We start from the raw sequence: 20651 nt of genomic DNA, 5'->3' as shown, positions 1-20651 counted from the left end.
CTAAGCAGTAAGTCACTAGAACGAAAAGGTAATGCAGCAGTAGTTTCACTATGCCAACACAAAATGTTGCAAAGTAACTGTGAAACAATGAGCCAAACAAAATTACAAAATGAATTTATTCCAAAAGCATTAAGGGAACATTTACAATTCAACAAGATGGTAAAGAGGTGTCTCCACAACAACTCACTGCATTAAACATGAAACTGGGGGGAATCTAACTACTTCTGAGGCCATGAGAACTTTGCACATCGCCTGAAAAACGGGAGAATGGTGAAGAAAACTCACTCAAAATTCAGTGACCTAGTACCGAGCTATTAGTCTAAACTAAGCCTAGTTTAGGCTTTGAAATTACATTTTGAAATCCCCTCAAAACACAAATTATGGCCACAAGTCCAGAATGTCTGTCGTGTCGTTCGTGTGTGTGTCCCCCCCCCCCCCCAAATGGAAGCTTATTACCCATCTACTGCCTGTTTTCCGAGTGACATTGTAATCTCACAAACCGTCCTTGAAAGCTCTTTACCAAGTTTGTTGGTTTTCATGACAAATTTGAGTTTAGCTGCTGGCATGTAATCAGAAATACAAAGTCAGCTCACATGTCCTGGAATGGCCAAAGCTGGCTGCCTACTGCACCAGAGCTAAGTAAAAATAGTCTTCTAATTTAGCGTTGACAATGTCTCCAACTTTGACACATTTTGGTACTCTGGCCTTCTGATCGTAGTCATAAATATCAAAGAGTGTTAATGAAGACACCTGAGTCAGATTCACAAGCAAACACAAATGGAACTAGGTGGGGAAACATCACTGTCAGGCATTTGTCTGTGGGTATCAAACGGCTGGACGAAACCAGGAGGATACGAAATAACCTTCGTTATTCTAAAGCCTACACTATTTTACACCAACACACCCTGGAACACTTCTTAAAATTCTTTTCCTCTGTCCCAACTTCTTTTTACTACCTGCAAATTCCTTTACAATGTTGAAAGACCTGAGAAGTAAAAATTTTGAGTGGTGAGAATAATAATAAAAAAAAAAGCATTGTGCTCTTACATTGTAGTCTCTGGGTGTACACCAGTAAATAAGAATCCCAAGTTGCTATGGAAAAAGACAGCATGGAATTGTTAACTTTTCCACCTGAATTGAACTACATACCTGGAATTTTTCAACGTTACCTAAAATACAATTTTATTTATATATTTTTAAATGCAACTGTATTGGTTAAAAAAAACACCCCCCCCCCCAAAACACAAAACAAACAAAAAACCGCCCCAGCCCTCAAGTGCCAACTAACCCACAAATCTACAAAACATAGAAAAGAGCCAGGTATTGCTATGGTCCAGCTCCAAACTATGAAACTTAATCACTTTACCCATTCCTGGAATAATTATAGTCATTTATTGTTTCATTTTTCCTGTTCATTTACTGAAATTTCACGGCATAACTATATGCACATATTCATATTAAACATTAAAAACTCATTTGCAAAACATCACTTTTGCATTACAATGCACGGAGAAGAGTAAGATGTGCAAACCAAGAAACACCACATTCTCCACATCTCCAAGTAAAAGGACTGCTTCATGCTACAAGCAAAATAAATTTCCACCCATGTTGCAAACTTCAAAAAAACAGCATGTATCTCATTCAATTTCATTTAAAAAAGTGAATCAAAGCAAATTTAACAACGGTACTCTTCTCCACATATTGCAAAATATGGTGACAGATTGGGAAAGGATTACTTCAACTGCTAAGCTTATCTGACGTATCTCTGTTGTCATGCCTTTCCCCTCCGTTACTTAACACATAAACTCAATCATATAGTTTCAGTTATGCAGTAGCTGATTTTTAGGTTAACATACAAACTATCAAGATGTAGCTTTTGATAAAACATCTATGCTTTTTTTCCAATTTTGAATAAATCCTGAAGACACTTCAAAAATAAGAACCCAGAACTGCTGACTGTAAGCATCCAAAAATACAGCTGTAGTTTCACTATGGACAAGTTGTAGTCCGTTAGAAAAGTAGATCATACATACAAAGGTATAAAGAACATTTAAGTCAGTCTTAGTGGAAGGCAGTCCTTGAAGGAAACAATACTCCAGGCAAACTTGCTGAGTAGCGCTTTCACTCAGGCCCTTCAGGGCCACGGAAGATTTAGCAGTCTACTCAGTAGATTCTTCCTCGGCTGCGATTGCCACGTCCTCCCCAGCCTCTTCCTCGTCCACCCCGGAAACCGCCTCTTTGCTCTGAAATAAAAATCAGAACTTTTCTTACAGGTTTCATGCTGCACACAGATTAGAATTAAATAGCAGTAATTGAAGGTATTGAAGGTGGACTTCAATCTATTCTGCTTATATACCATGAGCTCTCCGAGTTACGCTTTGATGGACAACGGACCCCACTGATTGTAAAAGGAGGTCAGGAAAATAAGCCTCTCTGAACTAAATGTAGTCTTTCTGCATACCAATACTATGATACGTAACTGTCCTATTATTTTAGAACTGTATTTGGGCCAATCCCAAATGGAAATTCCCAGAATGGGAAACTGGTCTGTGAAGAACTTCATTCAGCTACCTAGCTCATCCTTCTGTCCAACACCACCATGTCCATCTTGAGGTGTCTGTCAGACTTGCTCCTAGTGATTTTATAAAATGACGGAAAACCACAACTTTGTCAGTCTATCTGTCCTTTTCTGGCCTTAATATTTAGGTATCACCAGCATACTTAAGTTTCTTTGCTGGGCTGGTATCTTAACTATACCCAATTAAAAATCTTCAGACATTGATGGATCCGACACAATCTATTGTTACACTGTAGAAAATGTTCCCTCTCCCTTTGTTAAGAACAAATTTAATCACAGCAAAAAAACCCACAAAATATTTTGTTAAAGTTTCTTTGGATTTGTTTGAAAATACATCAAACTCTTGTTCCACGCTTTCTCTTCAAATACAGTCTTAAAACACAGGTTATATTACTATGTGCTTATTTTAAGGAGTACGGAAATCAAAAGCTGATCAGAGGCCTAAGAATCTCACTAACAAGGAATGGTAGCAAGCAATAAACATTTTTGGTTGAAAGCTTCCTAATTTTTAGAACTGTAGCTTGTCTTCAAAGCTTTTAGAACTAAGCTTATCTCAAAAGACACAGATGCATCACCTGAAGTCTGCATAAGAAGTTTGCACAAGATTTTATCTTTTCTCTTTGTCTTATATACAAAACAGTGCTTTGTATCAGTTTTTCAACCTATGGGCACGGGCGATAATTTGTCACAACAGGCTGTTCACTTGAGAGAGACAGCACCAATGGGCTGACAGGGAAGACCACAGGAATGGGTTGCTGCTGTTGTTGGGCCTGTTCGTCCAGTCTGCAACTGCTCTCACATCTTGCCCAGAAATACGACTTGCAGAGAGACAGAATCACTCTCGCTGGGAGCATGAGGACGTATGTCCTGTGTGTATGCACAGTGAACTCCGCCGTTCCCAGAAGTTCTGGATCAGGTCTGCAACATCAGCAGGGGCTGCAGTAGGAACTGAGCACAGGTCCAGCTGTATGACAGGAGGTGGCCCAGCTCTGCCACTGGCAGGAACTGGTCTGTCCAATGGGAAATTTGGGGTGTGAATGCAGTGTGTCGTTACAGAGAACACAATAGTTCAATTACTAACTCCATGTGTTAAAACACTACTAAAACTGATTTCCAAATGACATACAGTTTATAGGCTGGTAACACTCAAACACTGTAATAGATTAACAGCTAGAGAAAGACCTTTACACACAAAAATTGGTGACAGTTCAATCTGATCACCCGAGGATGTGATAGTAAGTTGGCTTAACTCGTTTGTTCCCCCTGCCCCAAGCACAAGTGTTGCTAGACAAAGTTTTTGCAAGCTGCCTAACTTACCATAGGAAAAACTACCCAGGTTACTGCTGTATTTTCCACTGGGAGGATTATATATTTGCCTGGCATCCCTTTTTGGTCCTGCCGAAGCTTTCTTTGGGGGCGAACTTGAGGTTGTATCTTCACTTGCTCTTTTTTGACTGATGGAAGAAAATAAAAACAGATCATTACACCCTTGTGGTGACCAGTATAGGAACAGCAGTTCAACCTCAAAGATTAACCACTGGAAGCAGCTGATGAAGATGCCCTGAATAATACTTCAAAAGAGGAAGTAAGCTAGTCTCCCGTTGATTCGGTCTATTGTATCCCTAACGCAAGACTAAAAATATCGCTCCACAGCCTTCACTCCACCCAGGATGGGTGTTATTTTCAACTGTGAAACTTTTCGCTCACGTGGTGTGTATTTTATATACACACACACACACACACACCAAAAATTAACACCACTGTTTTTTTTTTTTTATGAAAAACTCTTACCTTGCATCCGCCTTCTGTACTGGTTTCCAGGACAGTGTAACTGTACTTTTATAAGAAGGAGGAATGTGGAAGAGATCCTATGGAGGCAAAATCAGACAGTTTAGTCTACAGTTAAATTCATGTTGATTACACTTCAAAATTTTAGCTACCTACTGAGACTCCAATTAACAGTTACTTTCCAACAATTTAAAATATTTCTTGAAGTCCCATGGCAGAGGGAGAACGTGACAGTAACTAACTGCCTTAGCTTGCATAGTTTACTAGGAAATTCAAATGAGATTTATATTAACAAGTGTCTTATACTGACAATATGCTTCTTCTCTCCCCCTGTGCACTTCAGGCATCTTATAGTGAACTGCAACGGCTCCTGCAGGGAGACATCTGATATCCCTGTTATGGCAAGAGACAGGCCTCTCAATACTGTGGGCAAAGTTTTTGGTTTATCATGCTGAGAGATGGGAAGTGAGGGAAGAGAGGAAAAGATAGGTAGAAGAAATCGGAATGGCTTCAAGACCTCTGGATGGAAGTCTCTTTCTGAAGCCCATCTCTCCTAGACTCTTTGGAGAAAACGGTTCTGTACAGCAGCTTGCCTTGCCTCCCCCCTCCTTTACATCTCCTTGCACCTCTTCAAGCTATTCCTTACCCCTCCCTGCCACTGTGGGAAAGGGAAATGACAAGAAAAAAGGCTCGGTGAGAATCCAGAGACCCCTAAAGCACAGTCTTCTGCTCCTGCAGGTAACCAGTGCTGCAAAAAAGGGCCTCAACACCCTATCCCAACAGCAGCAAAGACTAAGCAGCTTGCATAACCAGCAGATCCACGTCTCTTCAGAAACAGTAAAGCGGGCAGCAACGCTGAGCCGGCTAACAATGACTAACAACCCAACTTAGTTCAAATCCATTCCTTTTTTCTGCATAGGCTACTCCACTGTGTGAATTTATTCCTTCATGATGTGAAGACTTACCTTGATTAAAACATTAATGTTATTGGTTATTTTCAAGGCAACCACTTTAATCTTGTTCTGTAAAAAAAGAAATATCACTGAACACCTATTCTAGTAGCTTTAAGTTATATTAACTGCATTTGATGAAGTCGTAACACTAAACTCACTGTTCTTCCTAGTGATTGCTGTAGCAATAGTGAGAGGTGTATACACTTCTGAGTTTTCATTACAACTATTTTTAGGCTTGTTGCAGTTTTACACTAACTAGTTGCTTTTAGTGTTCCAGTGTACTTCCCACTGTAATTTTCCCCCCCCCTTTAAAACAAAACGCAGAGTGCGGTTGAGCCAAACATATGTGGATGCAGAGAGTAACTGACATTAGAAACTAAAACATCATCTCAGCTTGCAAAATGCAGCATCAGGTAAGATTGAAAAGTTGAAACTGATGTTAGCAGTATTATTCCCTTAACCTATTTGCATGCTTACAACAGACTGCAGTCCATTAACGTGTGCCAATGGTTATTTCAGTAGGCTCAATTAGAAAAATTGGAATTCCTGAACAATACTTACCTCCTCGGTTTTCAAGGCTTCTCCTGTTTTTCCTTGAAGTGCTAGACGAAGCTGTCGAATATACACCTGCAACCCTCGAGCAAAATACTGTAGCCTACAAAATCCAAAAGCAATCTGTTAATGAATTTTACGTATTCCTGTAAAATAAAAGCATAAGCAAAGGGAAGCTGTAATCTCATTTTTTTCCTCTTTAGGAAAAATGATTACTCAAAATAAGTCTTCAATCCGATTTGTGCTTCTTTAGCATCCAGACAATTCACACTTCCTAAGAGAATTTTAACACTTGCCTCCAAATGATTACCTGATTTTAAAGTCTTTCAATTTCTCTGCATTCAGCTTGGATGTGAGGAAGTCCGGAAGTTTACGACCCAGCTGATGGAAACTATACAACAAACACTCCACATAACTGAACTGCAACTTGGGCTCTTCATTGCCAGCATTTTCCCCATTCTCTGCTTCCTCTGGAGGAAGCGGCATATACTCCTAATGAACAGAAAGGAAGAACAAATGCATGAGACACATTTATGCAGGCTGGCTGTTCTTCTGCAGTGTTTGAACTGGAGAGTTTATTTATGCTGACAATTTAAGAAGTATCCCCCATCCCTAAACTGATGTGATGCATGAAGTCCTGGTGCACGTGGTTTGCCTGCATTTATGTGACTTGACACCTCTGACTCAGAAGAAATATTACAGTAGCACCACTACCACAGAAATCAACAATGTACTGCACCAATGCTTCTGAAACAGCACTGATTTGCTTACAACTGTCAGGGCCAATATAGCCTTTAAAGAGATCAACATGAATCTCTCATGACTATAAAATTAAAAAAATAATAAACCCACATGAGTTTACTGGATTAAAAACATTATGCAGGTAACAGCATATCTACAAAGGCTTTGAATTGCAAATGTTTGACCTTATATCATGGACAGAGCCATCTTTGAAATGGCCACTTTAAAGAAGCAAGTTTTCATAAGAACAAGTTATTTTTATCTATTAATTAATTAATTATTAATCTATTTATCCTTTTTTTAAAGTGTTTTACATGAGTAAAAACTGAATTAGTCTTACCAGTAATTTATCAAACAGCTTCTTCAAATTCGATTCAAGCTTTTCCATATCGCCACAAAATGAACTCATTTCAGCAAGAAGCTTCAAAACCTACACATAAGGATAGCTGGATTTTTGTGTGTTAACTGAAAAGCACAAAGGCTTAACTTTCAACTTAAAAGTGATTATCATATCATTACAGCTGGCACAGTAGCGGTCAGCTATTAGAATTAAATCCCTCCTGAACATCAGGAAGCAATACAAAGAGGAACATGCCTAGTCTGTTTTTCATGTCCTCAAACAGAAACACAGGTTGGTCTGGCTAATCCTAACAAGCACCTTTAGTCAACAAACAAAACTCCATCTCCCAAGTCTGCAGCACAGCTCACCTTCAAGTGAAATTCACAGAGATGTAACTGAAGCTGCAGCACTGATTAAGGCAAGCAAAATTACAGACATTAAGCCTCTCCCTTAGGAGGCTAAATTAGCAGAAGCCATGCAACAATCATTTCAGTAAATGTTATGTGCTTAAAAAAAACTGACAATAATATAAAAATGATTACACCAATCTATTTATTCTAGCCTTGCCTCAAAAGCTCGGGACAAATGACATGCTTTAAAACGCAATGCTCAGTCATGCCTGAATACTGCAAACATTTTTTCCTAGTGCAGCTAGTTTTCCTCCAACCCAAGTTAAGAAAGGAGTTTGCAATTTTTAAAGTAGTTGTCTTCATCTAAGATGCTTATTTTTTACAATTTGAAAGACTTTTAGCTTTGGCTTACCTCTAACTGGATATCAAGACCCTCCACTGGAGTAGTCAAAGAACTGAGGTTTGGCAGAACATGCTCACAGAAGTAAGTAACAAATCTTGTCGAATGAACATTTTTCTGCAAAAAAACACCGCACATTATTCAGGCTACTCTTTGAGTTTGAAGAAGTTAAATGTTTTTCTACCCTCATCACTCTGTCACTCTTATAAATGCCTACCACACAGCTGTACCTTAAAGCTTTATTAAACTTCCCTCTAACTCCTAAAACACAGAGACCCTTCCAGGTAGCTTAAACTCAGAGGCTGTCTGCAACACAGTCTGAAAAGACTGCCTATAACCCAAGAATAGGCCTTTAAGTGACACAATTCCCTGGCACTAGGCTTGAAATAACCAAACTCATACATGTATAAGCCTAATGTGAGAATCTTGTAACATCTTAAATTTGAAAGAAAATGTTGAGGAGCAGAGAATAACTCAAAAGCTCTTTGTACTCAGAGGCTTTAAGGACGTTTTTCTACATTCTAAAACATTAGAGGCTGAAGGGGTACAAGTAGTGATACGCTGCCATTCTAGCACAATCGTTGAGAACACCAAAGAGAAGCTACAGCCATTAACTTTCCACAGCATTGCTCATGCAAAGCAAATCAATACATACTGAGAATAGTGGCACCGCCTGCCGAGTGCACTGTAGAAGTCTGTCCACACAATCTGGATCAGATGGATTGAACGTTTGTTCCAGGTCTGCTTGTTCAGCTACCAACTCCACCAGTTGTTGCCTCCCACTTACTGTCTGTAAGCTTTTTAATCCAGATAATATTTTCATGAACAGAACAAATTCCTCACCCGTCACATCTTCCAGCACCTTAACAGAACACCAGAAAACATATTTCTACGGTGGTAATCTGCAAACCCCCAAGTCAAACCTACTTGATTTGAAAATGTAAAGTATGCAAATATTTCGCATTTAAATTTAGTTTCTAGTTATTTAAAACCACAAGTTTAAAAGAACACATGAAAACATGCAGTATAATTGTATGAACCTCCAAATTAAAGCAACTGCCATGAAGCTGTGCGCAGGAAACATTATTTTTCTTGACCTCTAATCTTAAGAACAGATTTCTTATCTAAAAAATCATATGCTTCAGGCAGAACAAACATTAAATGAATTATCTACTCATTATTGATTGTTTCGATACTTTTTTGTATCTTTCTCAGCTTGGGGAATGCACAGGAATCTCATGAAATCCAACAAAGACAAAAGCAAAGTCCTACACCTGGGCTGAGCTAACTTCCCTGCATCAGCCCATGATGGGGACTGACTGGCTGGGGAACTGCTCTGCTGAGAAGGCCCTGAGAGTCCTGGGGCACAGCAGGCTACACGTGTCAGCAGCATTCCTCGGGTGATGAACAGTGTCCCGGTCTGTGACAAGAGCACAGGCAGCAGACTGAGGGAAGCAAAGGGACTGAGGATTCTCCGTTGCTTCCCTCATTAGACCAAATCTGGAATACTGCACCCGGTGTCGGGCCATCCTGTATGTTGAAGTTGTTGCTACACTTTAGAAAGCCCATCCAACGAGGTGATCAGTGTCTAGAGCACGTGATCTGCGAGGAGAACCTAAGGGAACTGGGCGTTTTCAGCCTAAAGGAAAAAAAGTCATGGGGGGGTGTGGCAACCTAACACTAATCTTCCAATATTTAACAGCAAGCCACCAAGAGCAGGAGCCTGGTTTTCTACTGAGGTGGACAGTGCGAGAATGAGACAATGACGCAAAACTGAAATGGGAGATTACAACTGGATAAAGGAGGAAATTACAACTGGATAAAGGAGGAGAAAAAAAAAAATAATCAGAGGACAATTAAACATTGGAGCTGGTTGCCCAGACAGTATGGGAAATCTCCATCTGTAGAGGTTTTCAAAACCCAACTGACAAAGCACTGAGACATCTGACCTGAATTCAGCTGAGTGTGATTCACTGAGGTGATCAATCTCCCAAAGTCCCTTTCCAACATGAATGATTCTATGATTCTAATAAAAGTGACTCTTACAAAATGAGAAGAGCCTAACATTATTCCTCCAAAGCAATGCCAGTGATAAGGGACGGTTTAATAATACTTAAGATTGTACTAAAATAAGACACTCACCTTCTTTGATTCAGACAATATGAACTCTTCTACCTCCTTTGTCATCACCTCCTCAGGCAGGGTTTTCAGTTTTGTAGAGAGGAACTTAATGGCTCTCTCTCTCACAATATCCTCTCCCTGAAGGATTTGACTGAACAAGCCTCCCAAAGTCCCTGAATGGAAAATAAATCAGGTAATAAAAATTATTTTAGCAGTTCAGATCTGAACCTTCTGTGCAGAAGAAAGAATTTTCTTCCTGTAAGACTCCATGACACTTTTTAGAAAAACTGCTATACTAACTTTTGAGGAAAAACCCACAATTGTCATGTAGCTTGATGAAAGAATCCACATTCTTTTTACTGGTCTGTATAATTTAGATCCACAATTACTGAAAAGTTTCATATCGTTTGTAAAAACCAAATGATGAGTGTATGTCTCTAACTTTTGCATGTACTAAAAAGATATAAAACTGAGTCCTGTTCTCCTCCTACTAGAGACTGGGAAGTATTAAGAAAAGACATTCATAGAAAAATGTGTCCTTTACCTTTAGCATCCATCTTAAATATACTGAGCAAAGCATTGTTCACCAAATTGAATTCTGCAGAATCATCTGTAGAGAGAAAGAAACCTGATATGCATATCCTTGAAATGCAAACATGAGAGCAGAAAAACAAAGAAAGATTTCTGATATCACACAAGAAGTATTCTATCCTTAGCATTTAAACAACATAACTTGTATTTTCAATGACTACTAGACAAAGGAAGTAGAAAGCCACAATTATGAAAGCTTGAAGCAAAACAAAAAGCTATTTGCCACTTCAGCCTCCCTGCCAAAACTTCAACATTACAAACTTGACAGAACTGAAAACCTGAAGGAAAGTTATTAATCAATGTATTTAGTCATTTTAAGGAACAGCTGAATAAATAACCTGACCTGCACTAAATTAAGGTAAAATAAATAGTTATTGCTTTTTAAACTCTTAAGTAATCTGCAGTATTTCTAGATGGGAAAAACAATTTTTCACTTGAACTAAATGGAGAAATCTGTCAGTCTCAAGAAAAAAATTATCTTCTGAGAAGCTCAGACTTAATCATGCGTTTTTAATACAAATTTGAACATCTAATATTTAACACTAACTCACTGAGACTAAAAACCCCACATACTGTATATTACATACTTTGTACCAAAAATGCATTGTACAGAATAAAATGTCTTCAGCATTTTTAAAGGTCCTGAGTACCTGGATTAGAAATCCAGTAACTCTTTTTCAGAAGGCAGTTTGCTGCAGTCCATTACTAGAGGGTTTTTTTTGTTTTGGTGTCCTCCACCCCCACTTTCTACAGATGCTTTCCAAGAACTTGAATGAAAAAAAATTTTATATTTAAAAGAAAGATTTTCAGCTTACATTAGGATAATCATTAGCCTTTCAGCAGAAGTAGCAGCGTAACTGCACAGCAAATATTAGGGGGGAGGTGGGGAGAAGAGCAGAAGCAGGACATGAATGGCACTGGGACAGACCACTTTGTAATAAGTTATGAATAAACAGAAAACTTTTTACAGAACAAAAATTGTATACGTTTTTACAAGAAGATCAGCCAGGGAACTACCAATGTCTCCTACCTGACTGTAGAAGCTGGGTCAGGATGTCTGCTACCCGAGGAAGATTATCTCCAGTGGCAAACTGAGGCAATTCCTTGATTGCTTGTCGCCGGATCTGTCAAAATTGTTAGTATAGGAGAAAGAAAAACAAACAAACAAACAATTAAATAAAAAACCCCAGGCAACTCAACTATTAAAGTTTGGCAGAAAAATCAGCCAAATTTGAGAAAATTACCACATACTCTTTTCACAGGAGTATCATATTCAGCAAGTGATGTCCCATTTTCAGACTTTAATGGCAGTGCAAACTTTGCATTTGCTATGCAACTATTATCATGTATTTATAAAGAAAATAATATATTTTTCTAGATCTAAGCACCACTGGAGAAAACTCAGTTCAAACTGCACCTCTGTTCACAACATCATTCATTTGACCAACAAAAGAAAGGGTTGGAATCTGTGTTATTATCGAGTCTTTTTTGCTAACAGGAATGATAAGTTTTACAGGTGGGCATAGAGCAGAGATAACTCCAGGTTTTGTTCCCAGCATTAATGAAAATCCTTCAATTATTTGCCCAAATCATTTAAGATCTGATAACCAAAGATGGTTCAAAGATACTGCTTCTATCAACACCACAGAAGCAGCATCAAACCTCTCAAGACTTTTGCAAGAATATATATTCAGAATGACATCCCCAGGGGTCTTGTGCGCGAACAAAATTTTCTTGCCTCCCAGCAGGCTTTATTACAATCAATTACCACAAAGTGCTTTTTGAAAGGAAAACGTATAACAGATAATCAAATAAACTGTATCTAAGTTTCTTCCTACAGACTTACTCCTTTGATCAATGATGGGAGTGAGAAAAACAAATGAAAACTGAGGTATCTTCCCATAGCATTACACAATAGATTATTCTATTGCAGGAATACAACTAAGTATTCTTAAGTTTTTCAGAGACCAACCCTCCCCTCCTGAAAGACACAGCCTAACAAAAAAAAAAGATAAAGAGAAAAGAATAACAAAACATAAATTAAACGGATCAACTTGCTACAAGGTTCTTTTTCTTACAGAAACATCTTCATCCTCACAGAGGTCCAACTGGGCATTGATAGCTGAGTCAGCTAGCTCAGGAAAATGCTTGAAGAATTTGGGAATAAACTGGGCTGCAAGTCTCTTCTCCTTGGCACCTCCTTTCACACCATCCAAGATCACCTGGTACGCATCCTTATGCTGAAAGACGAAAACCAGAATACATAAATATTAAAATCTTGGGGTATGCTCAAGGCAAGGAAAGGACTTACTCTCTCCTGTTCACTTCAGCTACTGAAGTGAACTATATTATACAAGCTTCATACAAAGAAAGAAATTTATCTCCTAGACCAATGCAACCATGCCAGTTTAGTAAAATTTGCCTCTATTGACTGTTTTTTACTGTTATTCTGGTTCCTGTGTCTGTTCAGGCAGTTACTGTTCAAACTGCTGGCCCTAAGGCTAACAGCTCTTGCACACCACTTGCGATTAGATTAGGGCAGACTCAGGAAATTACATGACCACCTTCACTGAACTTGAACAATTTTTCAAGGAGTTTCTGCCTTCTGTCTGCTCTTTTCTTGTCTCTCAAGCAGAGGTTACCTCTCCCAACCACTGTGCCACTGGAATGGACCACGAATAATTTTTAATGTGTATAGTGCTAAACGCTCCTTAAACACTCCCTGCACCTTGCTGATAGCTCTCCATGTTGCCAGATTCTGAACTGGATTGGGACACTGATCTGGAAGAAAAATAACTAAGGAAAAAAATGGTCGCTTTTCAGCTGATCCACACCCCCATCTGGTTTGCTCTACAGCTGTGTCAATACGGTGAACTCAACAGCAAAGGCAGGAATGAGCTACCACAAACTAACACTGAAATACACGTTATTACAGTCACAATTCTCAGACTGCACATTAAGAACAACATTTTTTTGTGGAACAGATTACTTAATAAATATTAAAAAAGCACTCACACAGCAACAAAATAGAGTAGCTTGTGTTCCATGAATTTGTATTACTGCATGCTAGCTGCTCCTATCATTTATGCAAAATACAGTTCAGGCAGGAGGTGGTTTTACTCTGTGCCTGGCAGCATTGAACAGTCAAGAAAAAAAACAGGCAAATACAGACAAAGTGCCATCCTTCAGTTTTGCACATTTCCTTCCATTCCCACATGTCCATTTCTTCCCATTCCACACACAAATGTCCTAAGGCAGAGACAGTGTCCAGACCTTTACTTTTAATGTCTCTAGATCAGTTCTTGAACCATTTCATACTCTATGGTGTCATGTGACAAGTTTCACAATGTGTTATGCAGGAAAGTTTGTCTTCCTCTTTATTTTAAGCCTGCTTCCTTTTTTTCAAGTTCTCAGCTTCATTCCTGAAACACTTTTACAAGCTCCATAATTCCGGTCATTTAAATTACTCCTCTTCATGTCATGCTTCTGTTGTCCCCTTGCTCTTCTCCTCATGTTCAAAGTTTCTCTTTTGAGACAGGGTGACTACGACTTTTTGTAGTGAGAGATCACATTCATAAGGTCGTTAAGAGCTAATAGTCAGTGGGATAAAACTGATGAATAAAGAACAATTACTCATAGCTTCTCAAGAATGCAAAAATTGGAGACATGAAACAGGATTATAAAATTAGTAGTTCAAAAGAGATCACTCCTTCGCTAGGGTTAATGAAGCAGTGGAACATCTTGCCACTGAACGTTTATATGCCAGAAATATAATCAGTTAAAAAAAGCATCAGAAAAGTTCACTGAAGAACAATCTAGCAAGATCTACCAATTACAAAGACACTATCTCTGGCTCTGGAAGCCCGCAAGCTGTAGAGAGGCAAAGCTGGGAGAGTGTATCAGGAATCATCATTCCACACTTACCCTCAGAAGTTTTTATACATCTGCTATTGATCCCTGTCACAGGCTGTGTTTCTTACCTACGCTGGAGTTTGTTCTACTCAAGATGGCCATTCCTATCTTACAAAAGCTATTCACAACAGCAAACATTATGATGGACTACATATTTGTAAAACAGCACAATAATAGCATCTGTTTTATCCTGCATCTCTCCCCATAGCTCCCAACTTATTTGTTGCAATTTTTGGTTGACTCCGAGATGATGTTTTTGTTCGACTGTCTGCAATGACGCTTTGTTTCACTAGGGCATAATTACACAAGCAAAGTGAACAGACTTGAATTAAAATGAAAAAAACCTTTTTTTTCCCCTTTTCCAAAAAACCTCAACCAACCACCAGATTATCTGTTCTCTTAAAGAAATTTCCAAATGATCTTGCATAGCAGTATCTAGTTTAAAGACCACTGCTTGGTAGTTATATGCAAAGCTACTTTCCTACTTATGTACATTATGACACAACCCACCCTGCAAAAAAAGTACCTACTGCTTTTTCAAGTAGCCATTCAGCAGCATGAGAGCCTAATGCAACTCAAAAACTAGTTTTAACTATAATATTTTGTACTAGTAATATACTAAATAATCCTCTTTTTTTCAAATAATTCAGTAACGGTATAAACAAACTGTAGATCTTGCCAGGATTTTACACGTAAAAATCTCCTTTAGCTGGGAGGATTGACCTTTCATTCTTGCCTTAAGCGGAAGGAAAAAAGAAAAAAAAAAAACCCACTAAAACCCAGCTACGGGCAGTTACTAAACCATAACAGACTTCACTGTCCACCAACAGTTTCGTTTCTTTTGGAACCTTTCAGCAAGTGAGCCTGCCAGAAGCCCTCCGGAACTGCAAGTGCGCCGTATCAGATCTGCGTGGCTACCGGCGGCGTCTTTCAAGGCCTGAACTCGCCAGGCGAAACTCCCCGCCCTCACGCACCAAGCAGGCCGAATGTACCTAATAACTAGTTAATAACCGCGGTGTCACATTTAAAAGGCGGGCTGCCAACAGGACGAGAGGAGGAGGATGCTGCAAAAGCAACGAGAGCTGCTCCCCTCCCTGCGGGACCGCACGCGTGGCGCTCCCCTCCACGCCCCCGCCCCGGATCGTGAGGAAACCCACACCGAGAACAGCCCCGGGGTCTAGCCGCTCGTCCAGCGCGGCGAGCAGCCCCTCCCGTCCCGCCGGCCCACCGCCCGCCCCGCCTCACCACACGGAACTCCCCGCGGGGGCGCCGCGTTACTCGAGCCCGAGGCCTAGCGAGGCCTCGCAGGCCGCAGCCACGCCGCACCTGGCCCGCCGTCTCGGTGGCGTCCGCCAGGATCCCGTAGTTGCGGTAGAGCTCCTCCACGGTGGGCATGGCGCGGCGGGGAACGGGCAGAAACCGCCGCTGCAACCGGGACCGCCAATGACGCCGCCGCCGTTCGGGACGCCGCCGCCGTTCGGGCCGCCGCCGTAAGCACCAACGAGGCGGAAGTCCCAGAGCGGCCGTTTGCCGGCGCCTGCGCAGCGCCCCCAGGCGGTCGGTGGTGGAGCTGCCGCGACGGGTTAAAGGCGCGGGGGGGGGGCGTAGCTTTTACAACTTGTCCAGAAGAGAGGAAAGATGAACCTCCCGTTTAATTGCTTTTTACTCCCCCGAAATGTTCACATAGATGGAGGTGCCTCGTTATCTCCTTTCTTGCTTGTTTCCTCAACCGCACGCTGTTAAACCGTGATTGCACTCTATAGCAAACACTGATAATCAGATAAATATGTAGTGTTTACACATCACTGTATGTCTGAGCGCCGTGGAAAGAAACAGTGGAGAAAAAAGAAGTAGGCAGTAATGACAGCGGGTGTGAGAGGGGCCGTGTGCCTCCCGGGAAAGACGGGAGCGCCGTGGCAGGGCAGCTCGGGTGCCCGAGGTGCCAGGGCGTGACAGGAAAGGAAGGGTGAACTCTGCTGTCGGACTTTGGCTGCCCTACAGGGAGATTAATGGGTGGGGTGGGATGGTAAGCAACGTCAAAATACTGTAATAACTTCATATATTTTGTTATATCTAAGCATACATGGATTATTTTAATTACATTTATATATGTTATATCATAATGTATATTATATGCCTTGGAATTATACTTTTTTACCTTCTCTGGCAATGGTACATTCAGCTGTGCTCATCATCTTTGTCCAACAGAGAACACGCAAAACAAAAACGGGTGTTCAGAGCCCTGTGAAGAAATATGTTTCCTCCAAGGTTCCGTCTGTTTCCATCCTTTGATCTTCCATGCGTCATCTTTTGGTTTGTTTCCTCACCTACTTCCTTGTTGCTTTACACCATTCTTCATTTTTTTCTCTCCTTACCACAATTTCCATTTTCCAGTCTCTAGTTTTCACTTGTATATGAAATATATATGAAAAGATATGAAATGTTTTTTTATAATGAACCTGTTTAATCACCATTAGTCTTTAGCATTACTACGGAAGGAACACGAATGAAGAGCTGACGGTGCTACAAGTTTAGGAGAGATTGTCTGAAATTATTTTTCAAAGTTAGTCAGGGATCTCTTGGTTTGTCAAAGTCGGGATATATTTGGAAATGTGTCCTTAGAAACTCAAAAGCTTGAAATGCACTTTTGAGAATGACAGCATAGCTTTTTCAGACTCTGCAGTGCAAGCCTCCCAGTTTCGTGAAGCACAATTAATCTGGCCATCAGTCAGGGTTCTCCTTTCTTGTTTCTTCTCAGTCTCCTCACAACAATGCACGTGGAGCTGACCCCGTGGTCAGTTACAGACTCACCTGACAACAAAGTGTTACCATTACCCATTTGACTTCCATTCCTGCCCACCAGTCCATGTACACCGGAATCATTGCAGACCTCCATACAATTTTCAGCAGGTTCTCCAGAGGAAAAACAATTTATTTGTGAAATCAATGAAATTTGCTTTTTTCCTCAGAGGAAAAAAAAATTACCATTCTTGTGTTCGTACCGCAACTGCCCTGGTCTTTGGTGGAGGACAGACTTCATACTAAAACATAGACAGGGGCCCTATTAGACTTCTGTTGTGACCATGACAAGAAGGAGAAGACACGCTTAATGGAAATTTCACAGTGGAGCAGGGGTTTAATCACACGAATCCTCAGGTACCAAACCTGGAAGGTTTCTGTGGGCCAGATACCCAGTGGATAATAAAGTGCCTGAAATCGAGTCTGGTGGTTTGTGCCAGATCAGCAACTGATCCTGAATTCTTCTAATTTTCTGTTTCTCGCTGTGTAGAATTGGGCTGGAGTCACTAACAGAGCATAGTTTTACAAAGGCAAGGATATAGCAATTATCCCCCACGCATCTTAAAACTGTCTTTGTGTTTTTTCAGAAAAAGGTGTCAAGATAGCACGGAGGAATACACTGAATGCATAAAAATGCTCAGAGCTGTAAAGCCTTTTATCGGCACGCGTTACAGCTATCTTCCACGGTTATAAGCATCTAACTGCTGTCTTCAGCCATTCACTGATTCCCCCCAGATTCCTTCTGCTGTCATCTGATTTTCTTGCAACATTTCTCCCTGGCAAGGCTGCCTGCTCCCAGAAGAATGGCAGCCCCTGTGCCTGGTGTGTGGACCAGCAGTGCGGGCCCAGCAGCCCAGGCCCAGCAGCCCAGGCCCCGCAGCCCGGGCCCCGCAGCCCAGTCCCTGCAGCCCAGGCCCCGCAGGCGCTGCAGCCCGGGCCCAGCAGCCCAGGCCCCGCAGCCCAGGATCCACAGCGCAGGTCCCGCAGCCCAGGCTCCGCGGGCCGGGCCCAGGATCCACAGCGCAGGTCCCGCAGCCCAGGCTCCGCAGGCCGGGCCCAGCAGTGCAGGCCCCACAGCCCAGGCCCTGCAGTCCTGGCCCTGCAGCTCAGGCCCCACAGGCCCCGCAGCCCGGGCCCCGCAGCCCGGGCCCCGCAGTCCTGGCCCTGCAGCACAGGCGCCGCAGCCCAGGCCCCGGAGGCCCTGCAGGCCAGGCCCAGCAGTGCAGGCCCCGCAGCCCAGGCCCGGCAGGCCCCGCAGCTCGGGCCCAGCAGCCCAGGCCCCGCAGCCCAGGATCCACAGCGCAGGTCCAGCAGCCCAGGCCCCGCAGGCCGGGCCCAGCAGTGCAGGCCCCGCAGCCCGGGCCCCGCAGCCCAGGCCCCGCAGCGCGGGCCCCGCAGCCCGGGCCCCGCAGCCCAGGCCCCGCAGCGCGGGCCCCGCAGGCCGGGCCCAGCAGTGCAGGCCCCGCAGCCCAGGCCCGGCAGGCCCCGCAGCTCGGGCCCAGCAGCCCAGGCCCCGCAGCCCAGGATCCACAGCGCAGGTCCAGCAGCCCAGGCCCCGCAGCGCGGGCCCCGCAGGCCGGGCCCAGCAGCGCAGACCCCGCAGCCCGTGCCCCGCCGGCGCAGCGGCGGCAGGCGGCGCTCCCCTCCCGCAGATGCAGCTCTGGCCGGCGCTGCGGGCCTCCCCCGCCCTGGAGAGGGGGTGACGATGTCTGACCGAGCGGTGCCTGCTCCCGCCAACAGGATGACACCCAGCCTGTATTAAATTATTGAGAGCCGTGTTGCAGCGGTATCTGAAAAAAACGGTACACCTAGGCTGCTCCAAGCGGCATCTCCCAATTCAGCCAGAAAATGAGATTAGAGAAATGAAGTTCTTTTTTTTCCCCCATTTTTTTTCAGGCTGCTGCCTGTATGCGTGTAATAGCAGTCTGATTGTCCCCGCCACGGTGTGTGGGAATGTTAGAATACCCTTTTAAATTGTTTGTGAACCTGTTAGTAGTGCTCCCTCTGTTCTGCAGTTCGGAAGCTGCCCTACCCCTGACACAGCGTTTGCGCCTTGCATGTTAACTACAGTTAATTGGCACTATCGTTTGGAGCCCAGAGCGCTGTGTGCCTTTCCACATGGGCAACATTGTGTAAAGACTGAAAACTTAGCCCTTGCCAGAGTCAATCTGATTCTCTTGCTTGTGTGGAACATTCATGCAGCAATAATAGAGAGGAAACATCTCGAAGGGTAGGAAAGTGTGACTGTGAAGCACAGCACTTGGTGAGAAGACTTAAAAATGGTCGTAGCATCTACAAATTGTTCAGCTCAAAGAGCGTCTATGGAAGGGGGACAGATGACTGGTTTATACTGAGTTTATTCTACTTTCGTTGAAAAGTTCCACTCATATACAATGCTGGTTAGGGCAAATTAATGCGACAGATAATGACTACTCCATCCTTCTTTTGAAAACACATAAAATGATTGGCATGCTAATTTTCTACAGGCTGAAGTTTGGATGGGTTGTGCCTTTCTGCGAGCATGGTCATCATCCACTGGCCATGCCATGATCACTTCTGCCTCCCAGCACATTTTAATACGAGCCTGCTGCTTCTCTGGGCCCATTCAGGGCAGGATTCATCTCTGAATCCTGACTCCAAGCACTCGCGTTTCCGTGCTGCCAGTTCAGGGTCAGTGTACTGGAGCAGGACAGCAGTCGCCCGGCTGCACCCACTGTTTACTTTCTAGTTTCCAGACTCCAGGCAAGGAGGAGAGTCAGAGGCCCTTGGGAAGGCAGACTGGGGGGAGGATGTTTAGAAAGTTGTAGTGAAATGGGCGAGGGGAGGTGGAAGAGCAAGGATATGGGAATTGCAACAGGTCATAGGAAACTTGCTGGAAGGGCAATGAAATGCCAGCAGCTCTAGGACTGACTGTCATACCGACAAGGAAGAGGTCTTGGTCATCCAGGTACAAGAGCTAGAGATGAAGTGGTTGTGTGCTTCCACTGCTGAAGTACTCCCTTACGAGTGCTGGGGAGGGAACCCCTTTTGTACCTGTCTTTCTTTTAATCGTCGGTATTCATGTGATTATATATCAGTGCCATTAACTACTGTGGTTTGCTATGGGATTTTCTGTCCTGTCATTCTAGCCTGCATGTCATTAAAGTAATGACTGGGTTTCCTTTTCAAACATGCCAAAAAACCCTTTCATGGCTACACAATCATTTAAAAAGAAAGCTACTGTTTTGGAAAATGTTTTGAATTAAACACAAGCATAATGGAAAAGTGGTAATAATATTTTTAGGAAACTTACAAAAGGAAAGTTCCATAAAACATACTTCCAAATATTGGAGTGTGGCTAGACATGAAACTTTTAATGCAGTTTCATATGAATATTCACGGTATATTTTACAAAATATTCCCTACCATTCCAGTGAAGTATTTCCACAACTTGAACACGACAGAACTCTGGAATTGCAAAAATCAGACCATATGAATTACTCCTCTAATGTTTTGTGAAATATTCCAAATAACTACACAAAATATT

At 42.5% G+C, this 20651-nt stretch overlaps 1 protein-coding gene across 2 annotated transcripts; it reads right to left on the bottom strand.

Annotated features, from left to right (window-relative positions):
• Positions 1-98: 98 nt before the first annotated feature.
• On the bottom strand, positions 99-15839 carry API5 (apoptosis inhibitor 5). 2 transcript variants are annotated; one of them, XM_075426014.1, is made up of 14 exons: positions 15653-15839; positions 12493-12654; positions 11445-11538; positions 10368-10433; positions 9845-9996; positions 8358-8564; positions 7715-7819; positions 6953-7042; positions 6182-6363; positions 5881-5974; positions 5332-5388; positions 4370-4446; positions 3896-4032; positions 99-2243 (listed from the first exon to the last, which is right to left on the bottom strand). In XM_075426014.1, exons 1-14 carry the CDS (start codon positions 15719-15721, stop codon positions 2164-2166), a joined length of 1572 nt encoding a protein of 523 aa, XP_075282129.1. In that variant the 5' UTR covers positions 15722-15839; the 3' UTR covers positions 99-2163. The 2 variants fall into 2 exon arrangements, with proteins under 2 accessions (XP_075282129.1, XP_075282130.1); XM_075426015.1 differs by lacking the exon at positions 99-2243 and adding an exon at positions 3476-3620 and having other exon boundaries at positions 3898-4032.
• Positions 15840-20651: the final 4812 nt, after the last annotated feature.

This window comes from Opisthocomus hoazin, chromosome 7, assembly GCF_030867145.1.
Source record: "Opisthocomus hoazin isolate bOpiHoa1 chromosome 7, bOpiHoa1.hap1, whole genome shotgun sequence".
NCBI classification, from domain to species: Eukaryota; Metazoa; Chordata; class Aves; order Opisthocomiformes; family Opisthocomidae; genus Opisthocomus; species Opisthocomus hoazin.
The sequence above is the reverse complement of the archived record's forward strand: the minus strand, read 5'-3'. Positions and strand labels throughout refer to the sequence as shown.

Excerpts from the sequence above, each read along its gene's own strand:
- API5 (XM_075426015.1), bottom strand. The coding sequence starts at position 15,721 with ATGCCCACCGTGGAGGAGCTCTACCGCAACTACGGGATCCTGGCGGAC. Across the intron at positions 12,655-15,652 it reads CCACCGAGACGGCGGGCCAG|CATAAGGATGCGTACCAGGT; the intron begins GTGCGGCGTGGC and ends TTCGTCTTTCAG. Across the intron at positions 5,389-5,880 it reads AAGCCTTGAAAACCGAGGAG|AACAAGATTAAAGTGGTTGC; the intron begins GTAAGTATTGTT and ends CTTTTTTTACAG.